The sequence below is a fragment of the Schistocerca serialis genome, chromosome 4, assembly GCF_023864345.2.
Source record: "Schistocerca serialis cubense isolate TAMUIC-IGC-003099 chromosome 4, iqSchSeri2.2, whole genome shotgun sequence".
Classification (NCBI taxonomy): domain Eukaryota; kingdom Metazoa; phylum Arthropoda; class Insecta; order Orthoptera; family Acrididae; genus Schistocerca; species Schistocerca serialis.
In genome coordinates this window covers 230,705,271-230,730,212 of record NC_064641.1, presented here as the reverse complement: position 1 = coordinate 230,730,212, position 24,942 = coordinate 230,705,271, and the positions used below count along the sequence as shown (strand labels likewise).

Here is a 24,942-nt window from a genome sequence, read left to right as displayed (position 1 = left end):
CTGCAACTGGAAGCCCTGACCTGGGCCGCCGATGCGGGAGATGAACCGCCATGGGTGTGAAAAGGAGACGGTGATTTGGATGCGTAGGAGAACTACGAACGTGTGCTACATAACTGGCCAGCAGTTGTGCACACCTAACCTGCAATGGAGGCACTCCGGCTTCCACAAGGACACTGGTCACCGTACTCATCCTAGGAGCTCCTGTCACTAGCCAAACGCCACAGTGGTGCACTGGGTAGAGTAAACACAATGCTGAGGGTGCCGCTGAACCATAAACCAGACTCCCATAGTCAACGTGGGATTGAACAAGGGCTCAGTAGAGCTGCAGAAGCGTAGAGCGATCTGCACCCTAGGCAGTGGAGGGTATTGAGGTGCTGCTAACACTTCCGCTTAAGCTGATGAATGTGAGGAAGCCAAGTCAATTGGGCATCAAAAACCAGTCCTAAGAATCGATACGTCTCCACTACAGTGAGTAGATCGTCATTAAGGTAAAGTTCTGGTTGTGAATGAATGGTATGACACCAACAAAAGTGCATAACACATGACTTTGTGGTGGAAAACTGGAAACCATGGGCTATAGCCCATGACTGTGCCTTGTGGATGGCTCCCTGTAGGCACCAGACCATTAATGGTCACTAAAAATAGAGACACACTCAATACAGAGCCCTGCGGGGCCCCATTCTCCTGGATATGGGTGGAACTATGGGAGGCACCAACTTGGAGATGGAGAGTATGAGGCAACGGGAAATTCTGGATAAAAATCGGGAGTGGGCCTCCCACTCGTATAATGTGGCAAGGATATGATGTCGCCAGGTCGTGTCATATGCTTTTCGTAAATCAAAAAAGACAGCAACCAGGTGTTGGCATCTGGAAAAGGCTGTTCGGATGGCAGACTCTAGGGACACAAGATTATCAGTGGTAGAGTGACCCTGGCAGAAGCCAGACATGGAGCCAGTAGGCCACGTGACTCCAGAACCCAACCCAACCGCCGACACACCACACGTTCCAGCAGCTTACAAAGAACATTGGTGAGGCTGATGGACTGACAGCTATTCACATAAAGTGGGTTTTTACTGGATTTGAGCACCGGAATGATGATGCTCTCCTGCCATTGCGATGGAAAGACATCCGGTTGAAGATGACGAGGAGATGTCACTTTTACAGTGTGTATACATGGACAAGGAAAAAAATCCCTGACTTTTCCCGGATTTCCCGGTTGAAAAACATTTTCTCCCAGATGAAAATACACTTTTTCCGTGTTAAGTGACAGTATACTTTTCCTCGGCACTGTAAAACTTATCAGTCCTTTGATTGTTTATGGTTTTATACACAGACGTAGAATTACCCGGCAATTTAGAAAATGGAACTCAGGGGACAAACACGTTTCGGAAAGATCTTTGATGTACAGCAACATGTATGCTACGTATTTCCTGTTACGAAAGTATAAACTCGAATTCCACCAAACGCCGCATGTTACTTTCCGAAGCATTGAAATTGAGATTGCAACGCGCTTTCGAAAGCCAGGCACAGCTCATGTCACGTGATCTCGCCAGCTGAAGACAGCATAGGACGCGTGATGTAGTCAGCCAATAGCAAGATCACTCTTAAGTAGCGCGAACTCACAAATAAGGAAAGTTAATTGGTTTAATGGTTTAAATGGCTCTGAGCACTATGGGACTTGAGGAAAGTTAACTGTTTAAATTAATATACACATTGTTGCTACAAGAAAAGGTAAGTTTCCACATATAATATTAGTCTCGAAGATTAATGAGCTGCAAGAGAAGCTAAGCTTCCACATATTATGCTCATCTCTTTTCCGCATGTTACACTTTAAGATACATCACATAAATGTGTCAGTAAAATTTTTAATAACGACGTAAATGTCTGATCTTCTGGGCTCAAAATTCTTCTAGATGGTCGTCCCCAAAGAGTTGATTTTTAAATGAGAGTCAAACGCTCTGTGATTTAAGAAATTCATGGTACATTCTCGCACATAGTTCATCTTGCATAAAGGGAAATTAATTTTCAAAGTAACGCTTTTCAAACCACCATTTGCAATATTTTCCTGTGACCTGTTAGAAATAGGTTCGGCTCAGCAGTTGCCAGAGAGTGCCAGATAACAGGTGTCACTGCACTTGCGCAGCTACGATAACGCAGGAAGGCCGTATGTTCGTACGTGTAAAACATTAAAAGATCTTGCATTAAAACGAATCTAATGTAAACAGCTGTCACGTAACTCCCATCGGAGGCAATTTGATATTAAGAAGCATTGCATAGTCTTGCTAAAGCCTTTGACACACTTTGCTGTTGGCAGACGCTTGTATGTGCATTTCCTTTGTGACTTAAGTTTTATTTTCGTTTTTTTCCCCTCTCGTTCATGTTTTGTTCCTGGAGTATTATTCTGCAGAAGCGGGATACAGTAATATTCTTTGTTAGAGTATTGGTTCTTACCAGTCAAAACCCCAAAAATTAAACTCAAAACTAAAACAATGAAAAATTCCTGGAATTCTAAAAAATTCCCAGGTTTTTCCCGGTTTTCTCCCGGATAAAAAAATTCCCGGGTTTTTCCCGGATCTCCCGGTTGTCCCGGGTCGTATACACCCTGTTTTAGTCAGATGAGAGATGAAACTTCCTGGCAGATTAAAACTGTGTGCCCGACCGAGACTCGAACTCGGGACCTTTGCCTTTCGCGGGCAAGGTCCCCAGTTCGAGTCTCGGTCGGGCACACAGTTTTAATCTGCCAGGAAGTTTCATATCAGCGCACACTCCGCTGCAGAGTGAAAATCTCATTCTGGAAGCAGATGAGAGATGTTTAATCATCTGACTGTGGATCCGATCTGGTCCAGAAGCTGTGTTGGGTCAATGAGCAAGGGCACTGAGGAGTGCCCACTCTGTAAATGGGGCATTATAGGATTCACTGTGGCATGTAGTAAACGAGAGGACTTTCTCTTCCAGCCACCGTTTGAGAGTGCAAAAGGCTGGGGATGGGGGGGGGGGGGGGGGGGGGGGCAGTCGTTCTCAGACACAGAAGACGAGCATAGTGCTCAGCAAAGTACTCGGCAATCGCATTCGCACAGGTAGATAACGCGCCATTTATGGTAACACCAGGAACACCTGTTGGGGTCTGGTACCCGAAAACATGTTTGATCTTTGCCCAGGCTTGGGAAGGTGACGTATGGCATTCAATGGTCAAAACATATCTCTCCCAACACTCCTCCTTCTGTCGTTTGATAAGTTGGCGAATGCGAGCACGGAGCTGTTTAAAGGCTATGAGGTGCTCCAGGGAAGGTTGCCGCTTATGCCGCTGTAGAGCTCGCCGACGCTCTAATTGCCTCAGCGACTTCCAGCGACGACCAAGGGACTGTCTTTCACCGGGGGCACCCTAAAGAGCGAGGGATCGTGTTTTCTGTCACAGAAACGATTGTTATAGTCACCTACTCAACCATCACACAGATGTTCCTGTGCGGGGGAGATTCAAAGGTGACAGCAGAGGTGAAAGTTTGCCAGTCCGCCTTGTTCAAAGCCCACCTGGGCAGGCGTCCATGGGCTGGACGCCTGAGCAGTGACAGGAAGATGGGGAAGTGGTCACTACCACACAGGCCATCATGTGCTCTACAGTGGCTAGATGGGAGAAGTCCTGGGCTGCAAACTGATAAATCAATGGCCGAGTAACTACCTCGAGCCACACTGAAATGTGTGGCTGCCCCAGTATTTAAGAGGCAGAGATCGAACTGAGACAGTAAAGTTTTGACATCTCTGCCGCGGCCAGTAAGCACGGTGCCACCCTACAGGGGGTTATGGGAGTTTAAATCTCCCAAAAGTAGGGAAGGTTTAGGGATTTGATCAATCAGTGCAGTTAATACATTCAGGGATACTACAACATCTGGAGGAAGACATACATTGCAGACAGTTATTTCCTGTGTCATCCTAATTCTGACAGCCACAGCTTCAAGAGGGTTTTGAAGGGGCATAGGATCACTACAGACTGAGTTTAGGACATAAATGCAAATTCCACCTTTACAGTCGTTACGGTTCCTGTAGTATCCCTTATAGCCACAGAGGGCAGGGACCCACATTCTGGGAACCAGATTTGCTGGAGGGCAATGCAGAAAGCAGGTGACAGTTGCCGTAGCTCAGCCAGGTAGTGGAAAAAACCGCCGCAATTTCACTGGAGGATGACGTCATCATGAGACTGGGAAGACATGGAACATTCAATGAGACAGTTTACACCTCAGGGTCACTTGCTGCCACTGATTTTTTGCCTGAGCAGCCTATATCCATTTTGCCTGAGGGTCCAACGAGATCTAGGTCCTCAGCGGATGCCAGAATCTCCACCTCATCCGCAGATGTAGAGCTTGGAGGTAGCGGTGGTGTGGGAGCCACCGCAATTACCTTGGTCTTGGGGACCTTCTATTTGGGTTTCTCTCGCTGTTCCTTGGCTTTCCCTGGCTGAGAGGACTTCACTGATTCAGTCTCCGGGACTGAGGATGAGCATGAAGCCCTGCGACCAGCTGTTTTTGGGCTCTTCTGCCACTGGCGGGTGTCATGTTTCCCACTAGCAGAAACCTGGGAAGGGAGTGACCCATGGGACCCCTTCCTAGCAAGAGCAGCTGAAGAAGTTGTACGCTTCTCCGGCTTAGAAGTGGGGATGGACATCCCTGACGGTTGGGTGAGGGGGGGGGGGGGGTGTTACTCCTAAAGTAGATGGTGCAGGAGCAACAGGGAGGGAAGTGCCCCCCACCATCAAGGGGGCAGGTGTAGTCTTCTGGCTCTAAGAAGTGACTGGGTTGGCGGAGCTGATGGGGCTAGAACTGTTGTAGCGGTGGCATAAGACAATGTCATGCGTACAGGATGTAGGCTTAAAATTTCCTCTTAGCGTCAGTGTAGGTAAGTTGGTCCAGGGTCTTGTACTCCACGATTTTCCTTTCTTTCTGAAGAATCCTGCAGTCTGCTGAGCAAGGCGAATGGTACTCTCCACTGTTGACACAGATAGAAGGTGGGGCACATGGAGTATTGGGATGTGAAGGGCGTCCGCAATCTCGACATGTGACGCTGGAAGTACAGCGGGAAGACATATGACCAAACTTCCAACATTTAAAGTAGTGCATTGGGGGAGGGATATATGGTTTTACATCACAGCAGTAGAGCATCATCTTGACCTTCTCGGGTAACGTATCACCCTCAAAGGCCAAGATGAAGGCACCGGTGGCAACCTGATTATCTCTCGGACCACGGTGGACGTGGTGAATGAAACATACACCTCGCTGTTCTAAAATGGTGTGCAGCTCATAACGGACTGCAAAAGAAGGTCCCTGAGAAATATGATACCCTGGACCATATTTAAGCTCTCATGGGGTGTGATGGTTACAGAAATATCCCCCAGCTTGTCACAAGCGAGTAATGACCATGACTGGGCAGAGGATGCTGTTTTGATCAAGACTGACCCAGATCTCATTTTGGACAAGCCTCTCCAAACTTGTCCTCTAAACGCTCATCAAAAAAACTGAGGCTTCATCGTCATGAAAGTTTCCCCATCAGTTCTCGAACATAAAAGGTACTGGGGCGAATAAGAGCTGCTGCCATCCTTAGCCTGACGTTCCTCCCATGGTATGGCAGGGAGGGGATCGATTTGGGGTCGTACTTGTGTGCATTGAATTGAGCTCGTGAATGCTTAGAGACTGCTGGTGTTTGACTACCAGCAAGAGACGATGTACTACACTTCATCGTGCGTCATCCACCCTGATGCCACCCACTCCGACCAGGGACTCTCCCCAAGGGCACCACCCAGCTGCAGCAAAGGCCAGCTGGCAGGATGGTCATTGCAGGGAGTCCTGATGCCCCAGGGGGATGGGCATTTACCCCTTGGCATATGTCGGGAGTTAACGGTGCAGGCATCATCAGAGCGATCCCTGTGTGGTCAGGGGGCTACAACCAATCAACAGGGTAAAAGGTGGCCCCACCACAACGGACTGCCTACCATGCTGGATATCAGGTGCAACCAAGCAAACAAGTCCATTTTTGTCAGTGTAGAAAACAATACTGCACAGTTGATGGAAAAATACGCGCCCAGGAGGGTGACCTCACCCATCACCTGGAGAATGAGTGGAAGTGCAGATCCACGTCGACAAAAGATGCCATAGGTCTCAGTGCATGATGGACATGATGCACCTTGTAAAGCGACCATCCCCAATCGGCTCGCTCTTCGGGAAAATTTTGAGAAATTGAGGTCAAATCCTACAGGGGACCATCACATAAAGGCCGAAACATGTGATACTCCTTTTGGTCGCCTCTTACGACAGGTAGGAATACCTCAGGCCTATCCTAACCCCCGGACCCGCAGGGGGAGAGCATAGTTAGTTATCACACGGTATTCCCAAGACATCAGATGATATATGCTGGGCAATTAGAAGCAGTTATTGTTTATGGTCCCATTCCCAACAGTCGTAACCTGGTTCGATGTGCATGCAGAGGGCGACACCTGCAGCACCTGCCGGTAATTATATATTTATATGTGCATACTTGGGCCTCCGATTTCAGTCGTCAAATGTTATTTCAGACTTTATGTTGTTTCCTTGTGTTCCTATAGAGAAAACAAGCGGTGATCAGAGAGGGTAGTATCTTTCTGTGTTCTTAATCCTGAGGATTTATAGCCGTTCAGCACTACTTTGGAGGTTCTTCTTCAGTTGCTCACCCAACAACAGCAGTGTACTGCAGCCGTATTGGATGATTGTTGGCTACACTGAACCAGACCACTAGTGGATCACCCGCCACCATTCACTGGCCTTGCCCCCCCTCCTGATGAAGCCACCAAAGACTGGGACACTTACAAGAAGTGGCTTCGCCAACATTTCATTTCATATCATTCCACGTGGTCAACAAGGAGATCTGTAAGGCTTTTTTCTTATCATGGATGTCACCTCGTATATATCAATTACTGTGCTAGTTAAATCCTCTACAGGAACCAGCATTCTTTCATTTGACGAAATGTGTCTTTTCTGTCCTCCTCCTACCAAAACCATATACATGGAGCTCTTCCAATGTCATCTGCAGCTGCAGCAACTGTAACAAGCTTGTAAGGCCAAGCTTCATGGCCACAGTCATAAATGACACTTTATCACAGCTAAGTCTCAGGAGTCATATGTGGACACCATGGTCAACAACGCAATCATTCCTTCGGCCCCTAAAAAGGTAGTCTGTCAATATGCCCTTCAGTCTGAGGACTCTATGTTGGAATAAGTTTTGAATACTGCACAGTTGTTCCAGTTTTCTCGAGCCACTGGCTGCCAGTTAAAGGTTTGGAATGATGTAGCCATTGTTGACAACGTATGCTCTCGGCATGTGGAGCCTTGCACGCTGGAGGAGGAGGAAGTGGCCACAGTACAAACAGGTTCATCAAGTCGCTGCAAGCAAAGAAGTCATCAGCAGCACAAACAACAAATGCTTCTTTCAATGTGTCCCACTTGTTTCATACAGCACGAAAAGGCGGCCTGTCCCAGGTGGAGGACCACTTGCCACAAAGGTAGAAAGAAAGGTCACATAGCAGCATTATGTCTCCTCAAAGGAATCAATGGACCTGGATATTCAAGCCATTTTGTCAATGCCCCCCATCCCCGCATTACGTCATTGGGAGTGATTCAACTGATTTCCACAAGTGAGTGGGCTATGCCCCCAGTGACAGTAAAGAAATTGTAGTCAGCTTTGGCTTTGTAGGGACTTCAGGTCCCCTCCCTGGCCAAGAGAAATTGTTCACTATGTTGGGTGAGGGTTATTTCTTTTCAAATATTGACTTGCCCCAAGCCTACCAACCAATTCCGTTGCACGAGTTATCAAAAAGGTTGTTTTAGGCCTCCACTAGTATTAGCATTTAATGTTTGGGTTTGCTAGTGCACCAGCCATCTTACAACATTTTTTGGAGCAGATCACGACAGTTGTTCCCCGCAGCATTAACTTTCTTAATGATACTGCCATGATGGGTGTAACCACGAAGGATCACCTACGCAACCCCTGTTCTTTGTTTAATGTTCTAGAGGGTGTTGGCCTCAAATGTGATTTCACCAAGTCTCAGGTTTTTAAGCCTTCCATTGTTTATTTGGGTATTGAAATTTCTCAGCAGGGTGTGCACCACACGGAACTGCACATCGCCAAAATTACAGCTTTGTCCCTTCCATTACATTTACAAGAACTGCAGGCATTCCATGACAAAGTGGTACGCTATCACAAGTTTAGTTCCAGATCAGCTACTGTCACCTGTGCCATGCACCTGTTGCTTTGGAAAAATACTCCTCCTGTTAGGTCTACAGCCTGTGAGCATGTTCTCGTGCAAGTGGAAGTCAGTCTTCATTCGGTACTGTGTCTATCAACATTTCAACCCAGCAAGTGTATGGTCCTGGCCGAAGACATGTCTGAGTACTGGGTGGAGGTGGTCGTGGCCCATGCCCATTCCGATTGCTTCAAACAGCCTCTTGCCCCTGCATCACAAACACTCAACTCTGCTCAACAAAATTATTCTCAGATGGAAAAAGAAGCCCTCACTATCATCTATGCTGTGAAGAAATTTCATGTGTTCTTGTATGGTGCAAAATTTCATTTAATAACCAACCATATGCCCTTGGTTTCCCTGCTTATCCCATACGCATCCTTCCGGGATCTTCAGTGTTGGGCTCTGTTCTTGTGCTGGTACAACTATGAAATCTACTTTTCAAAATACTTCACAACATACAAACACAGATGCTGTCCCTTGGCTACACATGGACCCTGACCCTTTGTTTGGACAAAGCAGCTGCTTTGTTTTCAACTGGATACAGAGGCGAAGCACACGGCAGATAGTTTTTCTATCCACAATTTCCATATTGTTTCTGGTGTGGCAGGGGATCCAATGCTCCGGCAGGTCGTGAGCAAGATACAACGGGGTGGCCCGACCATCTGACGGGCCAGGCATCTCAATTATTACGCATTGCGCCCCATTGTCTCTCCCCATTGGATGGTGTTATTCTCTTGTTGACAGGTGGATTTACCCACCACATCACGATTCCAGCAGCAGCAGAGAGGTCCACTGTTTAATGAGTCCACATTGCACTTGTTGGTTCTTTCTAGACCCTTCCTGTATGTTGGCAACTGATGTTTTCTTTATGTCGTTCGTCATCCACCAGCAACAGCAGATGTGACAGTCACGACCCTCCAAAGATGTTCTCCATCAAAGGCTTGCCTTGCAATTTGGTTTCGGACAACGGTTCTCAGTTCATTGTACAATTGTTCACGGACTTCTGTACCCACAATACCTTTTGCCATGTGTCAGCACCTCCTTTCCAATCACAGTCGAACGGACATTTAAGAAACAGATGTGAAAATACATGGCAGATTCTCCCACTTTTTCTTAAGCTCATACAGAACAACAACGATTGGGGCAAAGAGTCCTGCCGGGCAACTGCATGGCCGTCAATCGCTGATGCTGCTCAACCTCTTACTGCCCAGCAGGTGTCCCCCAGCAGCGCCAATTTCATGGAAGTTCACGCCCAACATAATTGTATGGAGAGTGTCCCACTGGATTCCAACTGTTGTCCGAACCCGGTGCGGACACCATGTCTTCATAGTTTGCACCAACATCAGCTCCCAGCACACCACCAGAACCAGTTTTGCCTGAGGATGGGCACAGAGCCCGCTCTGCAGGCTTTGGATTCAACACCGCCCACTCATCCACTGCCACCCTCTCATCCGGTGACGCCCTTTCATCCAGCACCCCCTGCTTACTCTTCTTCACCAGCCTGGCCCTCTGCCCCAGTGGTTGGGGCTTCATCTGCACCAACAGCAGTTCTGCTTCTTATGGTTCTGCTTCCTGCAGCCGGTGCTGGCCCCTCCCTCTGCACTGCCAGTAGCAGGGTTAACAGCAGTTCACTGTCTCCAGGACCTCTCCTCGCCACTTCACCATCATTGCTACCAGCACTGGTGCCCTCCATTGTGGACCCCGACTTCAGAATAGCCTCTCTTCCATTGTCAGACCTGTCTACCGGGCACACAGGATGATGGGATTACATCATCTCAGCAGTTGCAGCACTGTGAACCGACACACTTGATGTCCCCCCCCCCCCCGCCCCCCCCCCCCCACCTTTCCCTAGGCAAGGGAGCAGGAGTGTATTTTTACAACTGGTTACTGCACATACTGTGGTCATAAATCAGAGCATGGACGCTATCGCCAACAGCACTCACCTGGTCTGCTGTGCACACACACTGCAACACAAATGGCGCGTGCTGGGAACTGTATCTTTATACATGCAAAATCGGGCCACCAAGCTCGGTTGTCAAATATATTCCAGTCATGTGATTACTCTTAATGTACTCCAGTCCCATTGCCACTCCATGATGCAATAAAACTTAGTTATTCAAGACTGTATGTTTCCTTGTATTCCTGATGAGGGCAATTACAATCAATTCCTTGAGTTTTGGAGGTTGTGGAGGTCATCAAAAGATTACATTTTAGCTTACTTTATATGAACTCTTCAAGCTAAATCTCTGATGGCAGGATTTCATGACCACACAAAGACTCAGATAAATGGCAAACAAAATTAACTAGAAAATATAAGTTACTGCTAAAAATGGATCAACGGTAGCTACTTCTGGAATGGGCTTACTAATGTGCTATGTGCTCTGGATGCAAAACTATTCTGATTTTACTTCTAGCAATTGTTTCCCTACCTCCATTAAATGGAATGTAGTGAACATGAACAGTAGAACTCTCCACTTAATTTATATATTAAAATATTTTACATTTGCAGTTACCCACTTTGGTACCTTCTAAACATAAAAACTCAAAAGGAAATTATCTTTGCAGCAACTGCTATAGCTACTTGCACCTAAATTCACAGGATACTCAATGATGATGATGAAACATGAAGGTAAGCTGTGGTCCGAAATATTTAATTTGTCATCACTCTTATATGTATTAATACAATACTCTGCAATACACAAATGCACATTTGTTCCGTGTAGAGTTTAGTTTTTTCGACTTGGCAGTCACAATCACAATAGTTATGAAGAGGGAAAGTACTTACCTAGTTCCTTCTGAATCTTGTATATCTTTTCAGCCAATAGGTGATAGTACTCAGACTAAAAAAAAAAAAAAAAATTATTACTATGGCATTAAAATACAGAAAAAAGAACAATATGAATTACTCTACATATCAGAGACTTTATTGGTTTTGAAATTGATTTTTATGTAATAACTAAATTACAACAAATTTTACTGCTATTTCAATTTAACCACAGCATGTAAAATTAATGTTTACATTTTTTTCCCCAAGGTAACATAAAACAAGCATATTTTGACACAAACTAGTTGCACAAATGTGTTTCCAATACATTACATGTTACAAAATTTCTTTCACTGTTCTTAATATGTTAAGGCTGTATTAGAATAAAACGATATGAACACAATTCCACTTACCCTAGAATTAGCCATTTCATACATATCTCCTTCTACTTTTCGAGCATATGCTACAAGGTTGTACATCCTCTTGTCCAACATAGCTTGTGGATCAGGAGTTGGAAAAATTGCCTGGACACTGAAAAGTAAGAAATACAAAAATGGAAATGAATCAAGGAGTGAGAGAAAGGCAGAAGGAGAAGAAAGGGAGGGGAGGGGGGGGGGGGGGATGTACACAACCATTTCATTTCTTAAAACAAAAGAGGAAAAGAACAGAAAATACAGGAAAAGAACAGAAAATACAATGTTTTATATAAGCCAAAACAACTGCTACTACTCTTAACCAACCATGATGTCATTTGAAATCTAATTATAAAATGAAAAAAAAGGAAATAAAAGAGTAAAAAGAGACAAGCAAACAAAACCAAGCAATCCCAACAAATGCAAGTCTCTTCAAAAATACTGCAAAAGGTGGTTAAAGTCTGTTATTGCAGATTTCCATCTCCTGTGCTTATTTAAATTACAACAAACAGACAAGGACAAAAAAATTATTTTATGGGCGAATTCATATTTTAATTTAGTTTCCATTTTCTGAGTGCCTGTCTTGCAATTACATTACATTTAATAGGCATAACATATGGAACACGTATGTTAATCTTATCAAAACCTATTCAAGAAAAAATAATTCTTCAACCAAATAATGTTGAAAGTTTTTCAAATGAAAGCACTGTTATAATTACTTAATACCCTTTTGACAGATTATGTTGTTGATCTGTCAATACTTCAGTACAGTGTGAAAGTAGCCACTCTGAGCCCACATCATCAGAATATGGAAGCTAACCCACCTTCAGCGCAATAGAAGCAAATTGCGAGTGATCAAGTCTCATTGCCCGCAAACATCTGAAACCATTTTCCTGCTGGTAGGGAAAGTTTCTTTACCATTAAGTAGTGACAGTATTTGTATCCTACAATACCAAAACATGACATTCCAGATATATGTGATTTATTTTTCGCCACTTCAGCAGTGATAAAATATATCATCATCTTCCATCTTCACCACCTCATCCTCATCCACAACCCCATCCTCCTTCTATTCCCAGTGTTGTACCAAGAGCCTATGGATGTGACCACAGAGTTGAACGGATCTTTTGCCATAAGAGTTATCAGCCAGTTTAAAGCTGCAACCAAATGTTGCCTTTCCCTCTACCTGAAGTATTAGTCTTTTCATATGGCTGAAAATTTTGCTCATTTTCCTCACACAAAATTGCTTTTTCCCCAATAACGAAACCACCATTAAGCAGTCTTACATTGAAAATAGAATCTTCTGAAAAGTAAGTATACAGTGTACACTCAAACTCTGTAACATGTTCTTTTAGAACCACAGCCTCATTAGTAACAAAATTTATCCCATCATTAGAAAGTGGATGTAACATATTCAGTGGCTGCATATGAAAACATTCAAATGCCATCATAGCAGAATTCCTCGACTTCTTCAAAATATTCTGCAACATAGCGACCGTTGAAAACAAAGAGTGACAGTATGTTAATACTAGATAATGATGAACCTTCTTCTCTAATCTTCTCTTCCCTTTTCTCTTCTCTCTCAAAAACCCTTAAAACAAATGCCTTCTCATTCTGGTATCCAGCAAATCGCTTCTTAGGCAGTCTTTAACTTTGAAAGTTCCTTCCAAAAAAATTTGTGAGTACATTTTAGCAAGTGTGGCTAGCACCAGACAGGGCTTAAGTGATCTTCAATTACTGCATTTGAAGTGCTGGCACACGTGTTCAAATATTAGGAAGTGTTTTAAAGTTTAATAATAACCTAAAAAAGATAAAGTTACACAGTTAATTTTCTGTTTGTTTGTAGGCACCTGCCCAAAAGAACTGGCAACACAGATTTCCACACCACAGTATGTCTGCTACAAGAGCCAAATCAACATGACACAGCCCCTCTCCAATTTATCAATGGGCTGTACAGTTTTGTTTTAGCTCCTCTAGTAAAGCGCTACAGTACTGTGGGGCACAGATTTCAATCTGTACCAGGACTGCAGACATCTACACACTAACAAACAAACAAATTAAATAGAACACTTCATTTTTTCAAGGGGATCATTAAAATTTAATGACCATCCCTCATATTCACTTTGGATGTCAACAGAACAGAATAGAAAGGCACCATGATGTGGTGGTGTGTTCACAAAAGATGGAATATGAAGATAACATCACTTCGATCAGTGGAACACTGAAGGATGAAAGTGAGGTTACGAAGGAGTGCTAGTCTCACAATAAAGTCAGCATATAGTACAAACATTAAGGAACTAGCAATTGTGGTGCAGCATTACTGGCAAATACCAAAAAGACTCATAACGGATATTCTTGATAATGAAATACTTCTCTGTGCACTCTGCAATGCAGAAAACAAGAGTGTCTCTATGTGCTCAGGTTTAAATCGGCGCCACAGAGAATTGTGAAAGTCTCTTTGTGGAAACAATGAGGCCACTTACCAACAATTAGGAAACACATTAAAACAAAAGTGCACTTTCATTAAATTATATTTAAGTAAGTATTACAATACAAAACCATTAACTGTGTGATTTTTTTGAAAATCTTCAGGGTGAACTGTTTCCACTACTGCTTTACTCAAATTGTTTACAAATGAATCACTATCATGAAAATAATTTTCACTCATTCATTCCTCTAAAGGTTCTACAATCTCATCCTCAGAAAGGACTGTGCATAAAGAACTAGCCATTTCAACTTGACCGTAATAATTACAACCTCTCTCTCAACACACCTACTGCAGTTCAACAACAAGTTAACACAGGCCTCCCTAGATGGCAATACTATGCAGCACTGATGCCTAGTCAGAATGTGAACGTTATGAAAAATTGTATCAAATGAGGCTCATTGGAGTGGAAAACAAAATTTGCAATGTCAAGTGCCACTCACTGTTGCAATGGAAAGGATTCATGTTCTGTTCTAAGTAGGATGCTGGTTGTAGACCTGCTTTCTAGAAATGAAAACACTTAACAACTAGCAAGCATTGGATTAATCAAATGTCTACAAATTTCGTTTTTCTGAAATGTTTGTACGACACTTAATCTTTCAGTTTCTCAGTTATATGTAGATTTCTACTAACATGCAACTAAGTCTGTCTGCAAAACAAAACCTCTTTTAAGTGGTGAGCAATGATCTATATTTCATAATACTGGTGTTATTCCAACCAAGACTTTCCACTGTTTGACTCCAACCAGTCTGTAAATATTTATTTCTTCCAAATTAGCATATCTCTTGCAAATTTTCATGCCCAATCGTGAAACTCTACTGAAGATTCTCATCCACTTATCTCCGTCAAACACTTAATGTGTTATAAACACCATCATACTAGTCACAGGCATAATAAATTGCTCAAAGCAGTTTTTTTCTGATATGCTAGCTGTTCTGAATGAATGTTACAGCAACAACTTCCCAGTCTCAACAAATGTTCAACTTCCAGTAACTTAATGTCGATTAACAATCATGACCTTCCGTCACAACACTGAACACATACATCTACATCTACATCATGCAAGCCACCTTAATGTGTGTTGCAGGATACCAACATCATTTCCCTCCTTCCCTATTTCATTTGTGAATGGTGTATGGGAAGGGGGTGATAAATTGCCATATGAACTGTAGCTTCTCTTATTTTTTCACTGTGGTCATTTCACGAAATGTGTAAGAGGAAGTAAAGTGTTTCCCCATTCCTCTTGGAAGGTAAGCACTTGGAATCTGATCAGTGAACTCTGTGAAGCATAATCTCTCTCTTGCAGCATCAGCCACTGGAGTCTACTGGGCACCGCTATAATGCTTTAGGACTTCACTAAATGATACCATGACATTAACATGCCTCTTTTCATGGGATCTTATCTCTCTCTTTATAATCCAACATACCAGGTGTCCCACACTAATAAATAATACTTCAAAATAGGTTGAACAAAACTTTTGTAAGCTGCTACTTTTGTAACTGAATAATATTTCTTTACACTCTTCTAGTGAATATCAGCTTATCATCTGAAATGACAACAATGTAGAAAGGATAGATTGCTACTCACCATATAGAAGAGGAGGCATTGAGTTGCACACAGGTACAATGAAAAAGAATGGTACAAATGTTCACATCTTCTGTATCCCCACTGCATACCCCCCAGCCAAACTGCTGCTCACCTCAGACACAATTGCATTCGGGCCTTGGTGTCCAGAGAAAACAGTGGCCATGTGTATGTGAAATTTGTAGCATTCTTTTTCATTGTGCTTATCCGTGACTCAATGTCTCTTCTATGTAGTGAATAGCAATCTACTGTTCCCTATTATTTTTAGTCCATGCTGGTCATTCTATTATTTGAAACAGACTATCATCCACTTTTATTACAACTAGCTGTGTATGTGAAGACTTCACTTTGGATTGCTCTGGATGGTTAGTCCAAAGTATTTCACTGTTTTCCTGATTCCAGTGATTTATGACCAACAGTGTAATCATACAGTAATCAATCTCTTCGACTATTAATGTGTGATATGTTACAATTATTTACATCCATGATGAACTGCCAGATCCTTCACTGAAATCACCCACAGATCTAACTACTTTTCACTGCTTTCTTGTGATGTTGCAAATTTCCTAAGAACACTGTCACCTGCAAACAGCCTCACACATTTTCCTACATTATCACTTGTTAACAGTAATGATACTGTAACACTCCTCTGGGGTACTAAAAAATTACTATTGCAAATGTAAATGAAGACAGCAGTCAGTCACAGAATCTGTAATTTGTTATAAATTTACATTTAGACTATAACATAGTCATCATCAGTGCATTACCAGAACAGACATATAGGCACAACATAGGAACAGTCACATATTTATGCTCTGACACAGTTATGTCTATATGGCTCTTCTGGTAATGCACTGATGATAACTACATCACAGTTGAAATCTAGATCTGCGGTAAATTACGGATTTTGCGATTGACTGCTGTCTCCCTTTACATCTTAATATTCAATGGTCACTGTAAATCACCAGTATCCGATGGATTTCAATTTAGTACAATTACATTTGTTAGTATCATTCCTTAGAGGTGGTGGTTCTACCAGTTAAGAATTCCTTAATTTAATCAAAAATCTGGTCTGACATTCAGTAAGCTCCTATTTCGTTCAATAACTGGCAGTGCAGAGCTGTATTGGATGCCCTAGAGAAGTAAAAAATTATGGCTACCTTGGACGCCGTCATCTATGACACTCCTGGGTGATGCTCTGGAACTCATGTATACATATACATCCTGAATTATGCAAAATCTCTATGGAGTCCTTCTTAATTAGTATCAAGGAGATTCCTGTTCTCTAAAAGTTTCTTAGTGTGTGAGTGTAATACTACAACACACTGACATTAGTTATATAAGCTTATCCTTATGTGCAGCTTTCTGCCGATCCATCCTGAAAACGAGAATGATCTGTACTTCTTTCCAGCTGTTTGGTACCCAGAGATTTCCAATACACTGCTTCTAGTAAGGGATTAAGTTTTTCCACATAATCTGTGTAGAATCTCGCATGTATCTCATCCAGTAGAGATGACTTTTCATTATTAGGCTATTTTGTTTTATTTTCTGTTCTATCTACAATGGGCACTGAGTAAGTAATATAAGATATTTTTTCTGAAAACAGGTTGGTTTTATTCGAGATTCCAATACACCATATTATTCCCTACCCCTTTGGCTACAAAACCCTGTTTTTCAAACACTCCCTGTTCAATGCAAAAACCTTACGCCATCTTACTGGAGGGGCCTGTATGCCCACCTAGTACCACTCTACTGGTTGCTTTTGGAGCCGACATCATGCTGCATCAATAACATCCCCATCATCAAGATATTGCTTTCCATGGAATGCATCCTTCATTTGGCCAAACAAATAGAAGTCAGAATGTGTGAGATCCAGGCTATAGGGTGGATGAGTAAGAACAGTCCATTGAAGTTTTGTGAGCTCCTCTCAGGTGTGCAGACTTGTGTGAGGCCTTGCGTTGTCATGGAGAAGGAGCAGTAACTTTGCATTTTTGTGGTGACAAATGCACTGAACTCATTTCTTCAATTTCCTGAAGGTAGCATCATGATCATTGATCATTGCACCATGAGGGAGGACTTCAAACAGAATAACCCCTTCAGAATCCCAGAAGACGGTCGCCATTACTTTCACCAGCTGATGGTGCAGCTTTGAACTTTTCCTTCGGAGGAGAGGTGGTGGGACACCACTCCACGGACTGCTGTTCTTTTTCCTGTTCAAAGTGATGAACATGTGTTTCATCAACAGCGATGATGATCGACAAAAAATTGTCACGGTCAGCCTCATAATGTGCAAGCAGTTCTGCATAGGTGGTCCTTTGTTGCTGTTTATGATCTTCTCTCAGGCACCAATGAACCCAGTGGGCACACACCATTGAGTACCCCAACTGGTGGACAAGTGCATCAGCAGTACCAACACACACATCCAGTTGAGCAGCAAGTTGTGTGTGGCCAGCTGGCTCGTGAGAGATTGGACAGGTTTGCACGACATTGCTGCAATGATGACAGATTCCTCAGCCATGACTCATCATGCTTTTGTTCACTGCCGATTCTCTGTAGACAATCAGCAATTGCCTATGAATATCTGCGATGCTCTTGTTTTCCGCCAAAAGAAACTCAATGACAGCTCTCTGTTTGAACAGAACCTCCTTTACAGACGGCATTTTGAAGGTTAAGGCCCACAACCAATTTCACATTTCTTCCCCCCCCCCCCCCCCCCCCCCAAAAAAAAAGTTTGCCAAGGAAAAAAATCTCTTGCATACTTATTGAAGGCCCCTTGTATATTCTTCCAATATCTACACCAGTTCCTACAGCTCTGACCTCATTACAGGCACTATCTTTGTTCTTGACTTACAAACTGCCCAGTGTTACTCTTCCCAATTCCTCTTTCCTCTCCTTGTTTATTCATTATAATGCTTTCAATTCTGTAAGGCTTCTAGACATTTACTTCCTCCATTTTCGTCACTGTTGACCATTTTATTATATTCACTGTCTTCTGCTGCTTGTGTCTGCATTCCACTAACCATACGCGAACAATGGGAAGTTCACGATAGAACAAGAACATTATGAAAAGGGGGGGGGGGGGGGGGGGATAGCAGGCCAGGGGTGGACCACAAAGAAGGAGTAGTTCTCTCATGACTCAGTACCACCCAGGACTGGAGCAACTGAATCACATTTTCCACCAGGGTTTTGACTGCGTCTCATCACCCGTGAGATGAGATACATCCTACTAACTAACCTCCCCACCAGTCCAATACAGATATTACATCGCTCACCACACCTAGGCAATATCCTTGTCCAATCCTACTATACCCCTATTCTCAACTCCTCGTCTCATATCCCTACAATAGCCCTAGACACAAGATTGTCCCATACATCCTCCCACTACCACTCATTCCTGTCCTGTCACAAGCATCTCCTATTCCATCAAAGGCAGGGCTACCTGTGAAAGCCGCCATGTTATCTACAAACTAAGCTGCAATCATTGTGCTGCTTTCAACATGAGCTGCCTATCTGCATATAAGGCCACTAACAAACTGTGATCAAGAGACAGCTGGACCACCCAGTTGCTGAACATGCTGCCCAACATGACATGCCCACTTCAATATTGCTTCACAGCCTGTGCCATCTGATCCTTCATACCAACACTAGCTTTACTGATTAACTCAGGTAGGAATTATTCCTAAACATATCCTTTGTTCCCATAATTCACTAAACATATCCTTTGTTCCCATAATTCACCTAGTCTCAACCTTCGCTAGTCCCTGTCCTCCACCTACATATCCTCTTACCTTCTCCCACTGCAGTACTGCATGCACCTTCTATTCCACCAACGTGCCTACAGTGTTTTCCCCTTCATTACTTCTCTCCTCTCCTATCCTCTCCTCTCTCCCTCTTCCACTACCCTTCCCAGTACAGCCACCAGACTCTACAGCTTGCAGCCCTATCCTATCACTACTTTGTCCCTGTACACTCTCACAGGGAGCACAAGTTAATCCACCCCAGCTTTGCTATCTCTCCACCCCACATCACCTCCATAGCCCCATCAACCACCTAGGTTGCTGGTCTTGTCTGCCTCAATTGTGTGTGTGTGTGTGTGTGTGTGTGTGTGTGTGTGTGTGTTGCTTCAATGAACATTTGTGTGTTTTCTATTTCCAAAGAAGGAAATTTTTGTCAGATAGCTTAAATGTTCAGCAGTCTTTTCATTGTACTTCTGTGTGTCTCAACACCTCTTCTAAATGATAAGTAGGAATCTATGGTTTCAGAATATTATTGTTATTTCATCCTGGAACTTCTATTGATTATTCTAACTGTGACTGCACTATCCTCTCAGCCTTTGCCTTTCAACAGTGACAGAAAAGTTGAGTTTAAAACTTCAGAATAATCCATACTTTGTTCAGTGCCCCCCTTTTATCGTTATTACTTCACTTGTGACAATGGAAAGTCCAAAATGAAATAACAATAAGTTTTCTAATTGGAAAAACAACATGCTCAATGTAAACATAATATGTAAATTTCTAATTTTTTTTTTTTTTTTTTTTGTACTTGTCTATCGAATGAACAGTACTACAAAAGATAAAGGAGACAGAAGAAATGTATTAACAATAAAATTACTCACAGCTTGTGCACCAAATGATTTCGCAAATCAGGGGTGACAGACTGATGCCACTCTTTGGTCCCTTGTACAGGTGTTGCAGTGACTTGACCTGGTGGGAAGACAGCTGGCAGCTGCAAATTTGCAAGTCGGCTCTCTGCAGCGAGCTGCTGAAACATTGTAAAATACATTTACTGCAAGTGAACACACACACACACACACACACACACACAAAATGGCTCCTTGCAAGTTTCTTCATCTCTGCATAACTACACAATCTACAAGCACTTCAACTGGTTGACTGAAGTAAAGCATTGGTTTCCCTCTACAATTTCTGCTACCCACGCTTCCCTTCACTGCTAAACAACTATTCCTTGATGTTCTAGGATGTGTCCTATCAACCTATCCATTCTTTTAGGGAAGTTGTGCCATGATTTTTCTTTCTCCTCAATTAGATGAAGTACCTCTTCATTAATTATCTAACAGGCTCAACTAATCTTAAACATTTTTCAGCAGAATCACATTTTAAAAGCTTCTATTCTCTTCTTGACTGCGTTTTTGTCAATCACATTCCACTTCCATACAGGGCTCCATTCGAGACAAATGCCTTCAGAAAATACATCGCAACAGTTAAGTTTATATCAGATGTTAAATTACTTCTCTTTTTCAGAAACTGCTTCCTTGTTACTGACAGCCCGCATTTTATATCCCTGTATTTCGGCCACTGTCAGTTACTTTGCTGACCAAAAACCAAACTAATTTAATATTTTTTTGTATTGCATTTCCTAATATAATTCACTCAGAAGTGCCTGATGTAATGTGACTACATTCCATTACTCTTATTTTACTTTTGCCGATATTCAACTTATATATGTCCTATCCTCTCCATTCAACTGGTCCTCCAAGATCTCTGCCCTTTATGACAGAATTATAACCTGGATTGGTAAGCCAGTCCAGCCTTTATTTCCACTCCAAGAACTTCAAATTCCTTTTCAAAGTTTGCTACTTGCTCATTGTACAGATCGAATAACATGGGGGCTGACTGTAACCCTGTCCCACCCGCTTTTTAATTACTGCTCCCCTTTCATGTCCTTCATCTCATACAATTGCAGTCTGTTTTATGTACAAGTTGCACTTTCCACACATTGCATTTTATCCCGAATAGCTTCAGAATACCAGAAGAGGTTTTGCAGTCAACATGTCAAATGCTTTTTCCAAAATCTAAAAATCGTATAAATGAGGATTTATCTCTCTTCAATCTATATTCTGTGTTAAATTGTACAGTCATTATTCCCTCGTGTTTCCTATATTTCTCCGCAGCCAAAATGATTTTCCACAAGGTCACAGTCTAGTGCTCTCTCTATTTTTCTTTGAGTAATTAGTGTTAATATTTTGTTAACTGGAGCTAAGTCTAGAAGGGAGATGGAATGTGAGGATATGTTACAGAACAAATTTCCAACTCCAGCGTTCAGGGAAACTTTTCTTTCAGGCTGCTCCAAAGCTGTCGCATGGGGTTTGAGCACCTGCAGCATCCATCAGCTGCATCACATCCTGACTCATTCTGTCATGTTCATGAGTTCTTCACCAGGCAAATGCCCAGCAACCGGACTGACAGCCCAATGGCTGTTGGCCCAGCCTGTAGTGCTGTGTGGGATGGTCGAACTGATCCATTTAGTGTATCATGTACTCGGCTCTCTTTGAGCAGTGCAGTAGCATGTTCAGTAACTTCTCATCACAGAGGTGGACAGTTCTGTAATCATTCATGTGTTCAACAAGCTAGTGGTGGTCATTCATCTATAAAAAGCCAAGTGGTGAACAAACATTAGTTGATAAACATGTATGGTCCCATGTGATACTCCTGCCTTTAATGATGAGAGACATACCAGTGGTGTGGATAGCAATAACTAGTAACAGATGGATACATGGGACAGGTATTATAGTGGAATTATTGTAGGGGTCCATGCCTCTGAACAGGGATAATGACCTGGCAATGTCATATGGTTAGGCAATAACGTTTCTGAGGTTAGGACAACAAGAAAGCAACAGTAGCTGGTGCAGTAAGGTTATCAGAAAACACAATCTCAATGCATTGCTTGACTTGGAAAATTATACTCTGGGACAAGTTTTGTATGAAGGTGTATGACGCCTAAGTGGTACAGAATGATGAGGGTGGAAGTTCAGTGATGTTCCTGAGGTATCAGCTATTTTTTGGAGCATCTGAAGAAGAGACAGCCTTAGACTTTCTTGAAGCAGGTATTGAAACGAGATCATCTCTGCCTGATATCCTTCCCACAACTCCTAATGTCAACTCCTTAATCTCGATAAAATCATTGACACACCGTTTTACATTCCTGGACCATTATACCTACCTCAAGGTTTCTGTCCTTGCAACAGTCCCTCTGTGCATGCTGTAACAGCAGACTGTTCCAGATCGAATGTCTGCCTGTGTGCAGAGATAGGCAGGGGTGGATAAACAGTGTGTGTGTGTGTGTGTGTGTGTGTGTGTGTGTGTGGAGGGGGGGGGGGGGCGTTCCTTAAGGAGCCAAGTGCCCACAGGCAGTGGTGAGCATACAATTTGCTAACAACCAGCCGACATTTGCACACGACAATACTGGCTAATGAGATGAACACGATTTACAAAATACGATCATAACACGATGCGTTCAACGGAAAAATGCAACAAAATGAAGAAGTACTAACACTTCACTACATCTGTGGAACATGAAATTTCTTTTTATTCACAGCTTGGGACATACTCTGGGTCAAAACCTCTGTTTCCGCAAGATACAGTAATTTTACCCGTGTCAATCATGAAGTTATGATACTTCTGCAATTACATTCATGATAGAAAAAATATGTTCACAATGAAATGCTAATCCAAAGACTTGCTGCCAGATGCATTTCTGTTAGCTTTGAAAACTCTTTTACATATATACCACAATACTAGTATAACTGCTACAATACCTATACTAGGGCAGAGTGCAATTTTGAAAATCAGTCACCTTTAATTGCATTTCCAAATGTACTGTATATGGTGCAACTGAAAATGGAGTGCTAAATAACTTCATTTTCTAAATTACACACGTCCTGAATCTTTGTCTAAAAATTCTGACGAAGCTGCACAAAATTTTGCTACTAAACCCAACAACTTGCTGGAAGGTAACTGCAGCAATAAAACACGGTTCAGTTTCCTGTAACAAACTGCCTATTAAACAGACACAGTTGGCCCATATTTAAAAGTCATTTATGTGACATGTCTGTGAGAGGCTGCACACATGACAACACAGTGCAATAAGGAACCTGGTGGATAGCTTACCAACCAAAACCTGCTGTGCCAGCTGTGATGCCAGTGTCCCATGGTGCAGGGATGGAACAGCCAGGTCTACAGCAAGTCTTGAGGGAACTGAAAGGCTGCTACACTACACGTCATTTGAATCCTCTCATCCAGTCCACAGATTGGAGCCATTTCTCCCACATTTTCTTTCATCCTTCCACTTTCCTGGGCTTCACCACAGGCAGCAAAAAAATGACCACCCTCCCCAATAGTGAATTCTGATTATTTACTGTTCTTTTCTTCCCTCACCTTCTTCCCTGTCCAATCCCCTCCCTAGTACAGTGTTTTTATTCACAGCACTGGTTATTTCAAACTTACTGTCTCTTACACATTCTGGAATTGAACGGGGAAACACTACTTCACACACAGGCATCCACTCCTGCAAACTGGGCTGTAGCCTTTTTATTAATTACAAAATGCTCGCACACTTAAAGAAATGACTGTCAACAGTTCTTCTGAACAGCATTTTTACAACTACTGATTATGATGGGAAAAAATGTGGCTTCAGCAATCACTACACATCTTTACTGTCAAGCTGTGTAGGCAGATATGAATCTTTACAGAATATTGTTAAAACACAGTTCCCAAACTTTTTCCTGTCATTTGCTCAAACAGCTCTCAATGAGCTGCAGGAAAGGAAAGGCCAAACACTTCAGTCAAGAGAGTTGGTCAACAGTTCCTGTGCCACTTGTCCTCCCTAAACACAACATAAATAGGGCTTTAATAAACCTGGCTGACATCTATCCCCAATTTTCCTAACGACATTCTCCTCTACCTGTTGCACAATCTAATCACCACAATGTTCATGTTTTTCTTGTGTGGACAAACCACAAGACCAGTGCTGGCTTCTTGAGAATTATTCACTTTCACTCTTAAAGAATGTAGAACACATCCATTTTATACCGTAGGTGCACTTTTTGTTACATTGTGGGCCATGAAATGGAATATGCTCTAGAAATGATAGAAAAAAGTATTGTATTTCAAGGCTGAATAGAGAATCTCCAGGCATTGCTACCTTCTCAATCACTATTGGGTGCAATGCAGTGCAAAATACAGTCATTGAGTTACAAATTCAATTTGATTAACATGGCTGTACACAAGGAAGGTCTTGGTTCGGTCAAGGTTGTTAAAGTGCCTGTTCAACTGGCCAATTTCAGTGTGGTGTTAATCAGATTTCACTTTGACAAATACTGGGAAGGGTTACGCTTTACACAAATCACCCAAAAATTGAATGTTTCAACACACATTTGTTCAATGTTACTCTATCCATTATTGATCTTGATGAACTACGCTGTTGTTCAAATGGAGATTGTTGATCAATAATGAACCAGCTCTGGCTGACCACAGTCACCCTCAAATACCTTTACGTAGGTTAAAATGAAATTACATCATTGAAAATTAAAAAATAAAAGGCATGATAATCATATAATAACTCTATTCATATGAAGGGTATAAGGTTCTGTAAGCAAACCCTGCATTATAGACAGCACCGAAAACTTATAGCAGTGCT

The 24,942-nt window shown here is 42.6% G+C and overlaps 1 protein-coding gene across 1 annotated transcript in view; it reads right to left on the bottom strand.

The window, feature by feature from the left end:
* LOC126473473 (histone acetyltransferase p300) overlaps positions 1–24,942 on the bottom strand; it is a 171,376-nt gene that overhangs the window by 88,933 nt on the left and 57,501 nt on the right. The window contains exons 10-12 of the mRNA XM_050100549.1: positions 20,123–20,268; positions 11,438–11,555; positions 11,046–11,100 (exon numbers count right to left, since the gene is read on the bottom strand). Of these exons, the coding sequence (XP_049956506.1) occupies positions 11,046–11,100; positions 11,438–11,555; positions 20,123–20,268 (319 nt within the window). The remainder of the gene's footprint in view (positions 1–11,045; positions 11,101–11,437; positions 11,556–20,122; positions 20,269–24,942) is intronic.